General features: G+C 35.8%; 1 protein-coding gene across 1 annotated transcript in view; it reads left to right on the top strand.

Annotated features, from left to right (window-relative positions):
• Positions 1–8,977, top strand: part of ARHGEF26 (Rho guanine nucleotide exchange factor 26) — a 78,081-nt gene extending 69,104 nt beyond the window's left edge. Inside the window, exons 12-15 of the mRNA XM_072407961.1 lie at positions 238–444; positions 4,628–4,695; positions 5,671–5,775; positions 6,900–8,977. Coding sequence (XP_072264062.1) covers positions 238–444; positions 4,628–4,695; positions 5,671–5,775; positions 6,900–7,042 — 523 coding nt within the window. The 3' untranslated portion in view covers positions 7,043–8,977. The remainder of the gene's footprint in view (positions 1–237; positions 445–4,627; positions 4,696–5,670; positions 5,776–6,899) is intronic.
• The last annotated feature ends 270 nt before the right edge of the window (positions 8,978–9,247 follow it).

The raw sequence follows: 9,247 nt of genomic DNA, 5'->3' as shown, positions 1-9,247 counted from the left end.
ATTCTCTGCAGTACAGAAAGTAATAGGAAATGACATGTAAAGCAAAAAAGATTGTACCTAAAAATATTGTTAACGTTTTGATAAGGTTAAAAGAAAGGGCCAGGGAAGACAAAATCTAAACAGATTCAACTTTAATTTCACTTTAATGATGAAAGTGTTTCTTTTCCATTGTAGTATTTTGTTGTAAATGGCCATCACTCTTTTATAATGTTTGATTTGCATGTTTTGTTTTTATAGTGAGGAAAGCCACAATGTAACGGACTATGCTATGCTGGATCAGCTTCATGTGGAGCAATGTGACAGCGAAGAGCCACAATCTCCATTGAAAAACAGCACTCCCATCCTGTACTCAAGACAGTCCTCAGCCAGCCATCTGTTTACTCTCACCATTCACAGCAATCATGCAGCCGAGAAGGTGGAGATGATGCTGGGAGCGGAGACTTTGTAAGTGAATCCATCAGTGTTGTAAAAGGTGCACTTCTGTCCCAACATAAGCAATCTGGATTTCATCTTGCTCATTGGGCAGGTTTGCAAAGTTTTTAAATTGTTCTTAATGTCAGCATCAATCTCAGGACACTCACTGCAAGGGGATCCTTTACTTTAATTTTAGAGCACTTTGCTATAACCTGACTCTTTAAAATAATAAATATAAATAAAATGATAAAATTGTGAGCAGAAAGATTCTTTATTGTAAAAGGGTCAGGAAATGTCCCTTCTGCAATAAAATAAACTTTCCTGTCTGTTCACAATTCATTTTATGTACACCCACCTCTCCTTTCTCCATCGTGGGTAGTGGCAGTGGTGGCAAACAGGAAGGTAAGTTTGTATTATTGTAGAAGGGACATCATCTGTCCCTCCTGCAATTTTTTTTTTAATAAAATGATTTTGGTATAGTTCCGCTTACATTCTAAAGTCAGAAATGCTGAGCACTCTGTTCTTGTATGTGTCTATAAATGGGGGTCTACATGAAGGCATAAAGTTTAAGAAAATTACTTCCTAGACATTGTGGAATTTGGCCTGTCCTCCTAGTTTGACGACTTGGTGACCCCTAAAAGAATTACACTAAGTTCACTCATGTCAAGATGTCAAAGCCTACCAGCTAAATCTCTCTAAATTTCATCCTGAAATGTTTTTGGTATGGCTGTCCTCTAACAAAATACATGTATTCCAATGTGCTTTTTTTTTTTTTTTTTTTTTTTTTTAAATGGCTCCTAAGGCCAGTTTAAGAGGGCTTTTGCTTACTGCAAGGCTGCTCCTCTCCCTAGTTAATCCTATCGGAATGCATCTACAATGAATTCTGAAGGATCTCGGGTGCATCTCAAACTGATGTCAAAAACCTTTACCTCCCAGGATTGAGTATGGCAGTGTTAGGTAACAATCCAGATAACAATTGTTTCATCAGAAAAGAAGAACTTAAAAAGTAGACCATATTTCTAGCCTTACCTTACTCAGCCTCTCTCAAATTTTGAACATGGGGTAAACCTTAACAACTTTCAGGTCTTCAGGAAACCCCTTCCATAATAACTATATCCAAACAGAATATAAATGTAGTGGGCTTTGGGAAGAATGTCTCTTACACTGCTGGCCCATGGGAAGAATGTGTCCATCATAGATAGCCAGAAGGATCATTGGTGTCAGTGGAAACTGACCAGAGAGATACAAATGGCTCATTGCTTAAGGAACCCCCAGCAACCTCTGGAGAAACCCAGCTCTACTAGGTATGTCACTAGTTCTAAAACGTATAGACTATTGCTTTGTAAAGTATTTTAAAGACCCTTCCCAAATATGCCCATTGTTCATAAATAGGTCTGTATTCATTTTCATGTTTATACGACTCCCAAATTAAACCATAGCTACACTGGCATCTAAATGCGTACTAGTACATTTGACGCCCTTTTATTTTAGTACTCCCTGTTGAAAAAATGAATAGTTTATGTTGTTATTTTTTTAGGTTTATTTCCTCTATCATTAGGTACAACTGATACTCTTACAACTGATACTGATGATCTGTGTAGTTCCTCCTAACAAGATCTAATGTAAAATTGTATGAATAACTGTTCACTAGAAAACCTGTTTCTTTCTCTTTTACTCTGCGTGGTATTTATCATTTAGTTGCTGGGGTATCTGTTTCCCATCATCCTAGGTCTAGCACTTAACCCTCCCGTACCCCCTTGTGTTGATGGATTGTCAATGACAAGGTGTCTGTTCATTCCAAGTGTTGCAGAGTTACCACCTCTGATATGACTTGATGGGATTACCAGTTAGAACACTTGCTTTTTCAAGCATACATCGGCGATCAGTACAATTCCTCCCATTTCCAGACAAGTGTTTTTATTATCCTCATATTTCTTCCCACACATCATTATATCCTACTGTACATCACATATGTTATATGAATGCAAAATCTCTTTCCAAGTAATGTACTTGGGAGTATTTCTTGTGAGGTTAATCGTCTTAGTCTGGTATTTCTATACATAACATTACCTTGCTTTGGTGTTGTATAAAGTAAGCCATGTATGGGTGGATCTTTTACTAAAAGCCTGATATTCGCTTGAATAATAACAGATCATTTTTGGGATTGATGTATATGATACAGAAATGTATATGATAATTGGAAATTGTTTATAAAGGTGCTAGCAGGATGCCAGGTAGACCATTGTGCAAGATCACAGTGTTTTTTTTGCCCCTATGATACCTTTATAATATGTGTGAAATATACCAATAAGGAGAACAATGGTTAGATATTTAATTGGTAAAGTATACAATTTTTAGGGGGGTAAATCCTAAAAACTACAAACATCCAAAATAATAGGACTTTCAGGTACTAGCTATACAGTTCATACGTCTATATGAGAAATATAACATTAAAACATAATATTTAAAAATATATATATACTTTGAGATCTTTGAAGTGTAATTTCCTAGAGATTTGTTTAATATGGGATATATAGCTGCCTATATAAGGCCTCATTATTGTGCAAATTGTTACCCTTTTGTGATAAGTTTTGGGAATGTGGCACCATCATTAGCTGAAATCAAGCTTTAGAGTTGAACAAGATTATATGTGGATACATCTTTACCTAAATATTCAAGTGAAGTTATAAGACAGTGTATTGTTCTCCAAATAGTGCAGCCTTTTGAAATACATATACGTAAAAGTTTATAACTGCTGAAATGGCCAAAATTCTTTTTGGCTGCATTAGTGGTATACACAATAATTTGCCACAATTCTTAATTTGGATGAAGACACCTACTCAGCATTCTTTTTAAGGCAGATCGGGTAGTGACCTTCCTAGGGGGTTCATAAGAACAAAGCCTAAAGGATCCCTGTTGCTTTTCCCACCATGGAAAACACAAATGCACTTTAGGAGTTATTTACAAACGTTCTGTTTTAAAATGTAATGTTACAATATAGTGGAACTAAGGTCCCTATTTAATGTACAGCACTATGTAATATGTTGGCACTATATAAATCCTGTTTATTAATAATAGTATTAATAGGGCTAAGTTCAGAGGAAAGTATTGTCAATCATTTGGTTAACCACACCATGACACAAATTTTCAGGCATCCTGGAACATTCTACGGCAATTATAGCAAGGTGTTTTAATAGGTCTTTTATAACAATTGAGTATTGGACCACTGTGTAGCATCGCTGAAAAATGCACTGTACTTTTAATGACTGAAAAACAAGGACTTCAACCACTCCTAATGATAACCAATGCTTTGAGTTGAGTTGGGTTGAGGACCAGTTAGCGGTGAACTGCAGTGGTACCACTTTCAAAACCTGTCCATATGAACAAAGCGAAACAGTACTTATTTATCATTCTTATCCTTAATTTTACTCAAGTACTTTTAGCAAGTCTGTACACTCAAACATAAAATACATACAGTGAGGGAAAGAACTATTTGATCCCATGCTGATTTTGTACGTTTGCCCTCTGACAAAGAAATGACCTGTCTAAAACTAGCCACCATGGCCAAGACCAAAGAGCTGTCTAAGAATGTCAGGGAAAAGATTGTAGACCTACACAAGGCTGGACTGGGCTACAAGACTATCACCAAGCAGCTTGGTGAGAAGGTGACAACAGTTGGCGCGATAATTCACAAATGGAAAAAACACAAAATAACTGTCAATCTCCCTCGGTCTGGGGCCCCATGCAAGATCTCCCCTCGTGAAGTTGCAATGATCATAAGAATGGTGACGAAGCAGCCCAGAACTACACAGGGGGAACTTGTCAATGATCTCAGGGCAGCTGGGACCATAGTCACCAAGAAAACACAATTAGTAGCACACTGCGCCGTGAAGGTCTGAAATCTCGCAGAGCCCGCAAGGTCCCCCTGCTCAAGACAGCACATGTACAGGCCCGTCTGCAGTTTGCCAAATCATTAGGAGTTACAGCACTCACCTTGCATTCTCCGGTACTTAGGCTAGTTTTGATTTACTTGCGTTAACATTTTTAAATTTTGGAAAAATGTATTTAAATAATGTATAATTTTTCTCACCCACCTAGCTTTGTTGCCTTCCCTGTATGTGTTTATTTTAACATTGCTGAGGTTTTTACTCAGCGAGGTTTCCTGCTTTCTGTAATTGGAGTGTAAACTTTTTCTAAACTTTCTGTTTTGCAGAAGTGATAGAGCACGCTGGATTACAGCATTGGGCCAGAGCAAGGAAAAGCCCTGCACTGATAGGACAAGTAAGAACCCTCTTCTGCTGACTCATACTGCCCTCTCCTGTTCATTTGTGGAACTGATACTAAATTAAATCTTATTTTTGCACTGTATACTTTAATAAAATGTATTTATTTTGCTTCAATAAACCCAGAAGCTATAAGTAGAAGTCTCCCTTCAGTGATAAAAATATTATTAGTAATAATAAACAGGATTTATTTATAGCGTCATTATATTATGCATTATATTATGCATCTTGGAAATAAACATATGTTCATTTAAAAATATTTTCAAAGTTTATTACTTCATAATTATAATTGATGGAGCAATAAAGTGACAAATCAGCTGATTTCCAGGTAAACATACAGGTCGAATATACAGTTGGCTACATAAATATTTGGACAGATAACTTTTTTCTAATTTTGGTTCTGTACATTACCACAATTAATTTTAAATGAAATATCTACAAAGGGAAAAGAATTCTCACTGGAACATAAAGGGAATTGGATTATTTCCTATTACCTTGTTTTCCTGTTGCAATGTTGGCGACAATGTTAACCAAAGTCCTGCTTTCAACCATACTAATATGCTAACAAGACTGAAGCCTCTCTCCTTGATTCCATGTGACAATAATGGGCGTATAAGCAGCCAATTACAAAGCGCCATCGCTTTCATGTGGGAGGAGGGGACAGAAGTTTTTTCAAAGTATAGTCCGTAAACTCATAATTGAAATGAGTATGGTAAATCAACTAATAATAGCAACAATTTCTTTTTGCCTTTTGTCTGTGGAAGATAAATTAGGAATGATTTTGACGTATCCTATAATCTTAATGCTCTGTTCTTTCTTTTTGACTGTATCAGAGATAACTTTTTACCTAGTTTGCTATGATTACACTTTAAATTGTTGAAATTTCCGGTCTGTGTATGGCGCCTTTTGTAGTTTGAGTTTTTTTTAGTTTTTTTATATGTAGATGTATTCTAACATAATTTTTCCTACTTAGCTTTAACTCAGGTAGAGATCATTCGGACCTACACAGCAAAACAGCCTGATGAGTTATCCCTACAGGTAGCAGACGTTGTCCTGGTGTATCAGAAAGTAAATGATGGTGAGTACAACCATAATGACAAACTTTGTTTACATGTACATTAATTACCATGAATTGGTTATATTTTTACATTTCCAAAATGTTTAAGCTGTTTATGTAGCTTTTAGAAAATTCTGGTCCTGGATCATAACTTAGTTTAGCACTTTATTAAAATGAAAACAATAAATGTTAAAATGAACCTGGAACATTTATTTTGTCTCTAAATAATAGGTATAATATTTTGATGCACAGTATTTCACAAGTGGAACTGCACAACTCTGAATTACAACTAAATTATAAATTATATGTACAAACTGCAAGTGAGGCTGGGAGTCTGCAATATCCTGCAGTATAATGCATAATATTGAAAAAAAGATCTGCACATCTGAGGAGAGAACTGTTCCAATCAAAGCAGTACACAGTTTAGCCTTATTGCTGCTGTGTTCTTAGACCTTATAGGGACTTGTCATGGATACCTTCCCATGCATTAAATTCTTTAATGTATGTCTTTATAGAGCACCTGGTTCCTGCACAAGCTATCTCTGCAAAAACCAATGTGAAGAATGTGGGGTGGAAAATCGATATCAGAGTATTCCACCTGCTAAAAAAGGATGCTAGTCAGACAGTGTATAAAAGTAGAGTTCCTCTATGATACCTATGTTGAACTTACGTAACTGGGTCTTTAGGATGCTCAGGTGGAAACTCTAGAATATGACCTTGTCAATAGCATACATTGAAAAGCTCAAATACAGGTGCACTTAGACTGAAGTTTACAACGTAGTTAGGCCCTCTCAGCTCAGTAATTATCCCATCATAGTGTTGCTAATCCTATGGCTCAAACCAATCCTTCACAAATAACAATGGATGCCACCACTATAATCCAACTATTGGTCACCCCATTTATTCCAGAAGACTAATCCTTAGGGTGTACCCTGTTCCTCAAAACGTCATGAAATTTTGCTAAAACAGACAAGCCACCATATTGGATACATCAGCTGGAGGTGCTGTACACCTGTTAGCTATCTGCATTGCTACTTGATTTGTAACATTGATTTGTTCACTGGTAGAATACATTTGTATACACATGGCATAATATTTTCTTTCCTAATGTCAGGTAATAATTGCAGTTTTCTCTGTCTTTGCAGGATGGTATGAAGGGGAAAGATTGAGGGATGGAGAGAGAGGCTGGTTTCCCATGGAATGTGCAAAGGAAATTACATGTCGGGCTACACTAGAAAAGAATATGGAGCGCATGGGACGTTTACTTGCTCTGGAAACCAATGTGTAGAATCTAATGCCATTTTTTAATGCAACATTTGCACTATACTAGCACCACTGTGCATAGGGAAATAAAAGGGAACTCAGCCTTCAGTCATTAAGTTTTTAGAGCTGTGCTGATCCAAGGATATCACAGCTCTCTTCTTGTCATTAGTTATTATTTTCTTCTCTCCTTTTATCTCTCAAGTTCACTAGAGAAATTTTAAACTTATGAGACCTATATTCAGAACATGGCAGGAAATTCCTTTACTAAAGACTTAGAAGAGCTCTCAGAATGGTAATCAGCTCTGTGTGAGCATGTGAACCTTCCCTATGGGTCAGAGTTGAGAGAATGATGGAGGATCGTCCCTAATTTCTGTTTAATAGGCAGAAATAGGAGTTATGAATTTCATGTTCAGATGTAAATGTAAAGTACTATTAGAAATGATCTTTAGAAGAGATTAGACCATCTGAATGTGAAATGAATGTAGCGTTTTTATAAAAACCGTACTAAAAGTACCATGAGGCAGCCATATTTATTATTTTTTAATGGTCTATAGGAAATGGTGTACTGTGGTTAAATGTGGCTAAGCTGCTTTGTCACAGAATTGATATTGATACTTACATGCTTTTTAATGTATTCTAAAATACAGCAGACGATGTACCTGGCCAGTGAATTTTATTATAGTATACAATAGATTTGTGATTTAGAACACAAGCACTGGTGATTGCTAAAAGCATAATATGTATATTGGCCCTTTTATAAACTAACTGGCCAATTTTTAATAATGTTAGACCTGAAATCATGTTAAACATAGATTTCCACCAATATATATTGGAAGTTAGGCAAGGTATTCAGAACCAGACACCCAAATATAAGGCCCCATGCATGCTGTGTTCATAATATAAACCTGCAATTAGCTACTACAGGAAATCTGGGCAACTTGAATGTGGCAGTGTGGCTTCCACAAGCATTTGCAAATATATGAAACCAAAACCTCTGTTTTCAACCTCAGTAGTAAAACAGATCATTCTTATCTTTTTTATTTTCTAGCTAACTTGAAAGTTTTCTTTGGACCCCTAATGTGTTGCTTTGAATGTGAATATGGAAATATTAAAATGATACCCATTTAGATATAATCAGAACAGTGTCATCACCTAATGATGCTGATTTACTAAAGGAATAGGGGTTTTCACTTACCTTTGTGAATGTGGTTAAAATGAATTTTGCAAAGTATATCCAATCACTGTGTCCAAAATTCAGTTTTCTGGGAGTCATTGATAACTCTCAATTATATGTTATTGGTATGGAGGGATTCCCACAGCCGGACAAAAGCCAAGGATATGCTTGCCTTAGGTGTAGGAGACTGGTACATTTTAAGGACAAAACTGGTTATTAAACTACCTGTAGCTAAATATAGCCAGAAAGGAACATAAATCATGTATGAGACTATAAATGATACATATGACCATCATTGGTAATCATGTGACTTCCCCTGTTCTTTACTCCTTTATGTACAATGACACATAAATGTGACCCATCTATTACAGCAGTTTCTTTTCTATGGATTATTTGTACAATACCAGGTTTACTCGCTAAGTTTGGTGCAGAGTGGAATGACTATTTGCAAAGTGCAATCATCTACAGCAATTTGCTTTCCATGATCCAGCTGTTGTGGGTTTCTACACTTTTCATATTATCCTTGCTCTTTGTATTGTAAATATAGATCTGTGAACAACTGAGGGTGGTAATACAGGCATGATTCAATATTGGGGCCAAGTATTTTGTACATTTTTACACTTTAGGAATGATTGTAATGTCAGTGTAAGTTGTAAACTGGAGACCTGTCACTGTTAATTTTCCATGTTAAATTCATTGTGTGTATATTGTGTACATTGTGTGTCTAATACAGAATACTGTGATGTTTTATCATTTTACCACTGTATATAAAAGATTTTAATAATGTTTGTTTGTACGTTTTTTGTATTTGTTTTTTACTGGTGTGTATGTATGTGTGTATATATAATTCTTAGGTGATTGGTAAATATGTTTTTAATTTTCATAGATGTAAAGTGACTTATTAAAGGGTAATTCCACATCAAAGAATATTATTAGTGGTCTCTGTGGATAACTCAAGGCAACAATATGCAAGAAATATATAAGTGAACTTTTAGTTTAGTAAATATTGGCTTTTTAACCAGTGCTTCACATTTACAAAGTTGGGATAGCATTAAT

Source organism: Pyxicephalus adspersus, chromosome 4, assembly GCF_032062135.1.
Source record: "Pyxicephalus adspersus chromosome 4, UCB_Pads_2.0, whole genome shotgun sequence".
NCBI classification, from domain to species: Eukaryota; Metazoa; Chordata; class Amphibia; order Anura; family Pyxicephalidae; genus Pyxicephalus; species Pyxicephalus adspersus.
This window is presented reverse-complemented; position numbering and strand designations above follow the sequence as displayed.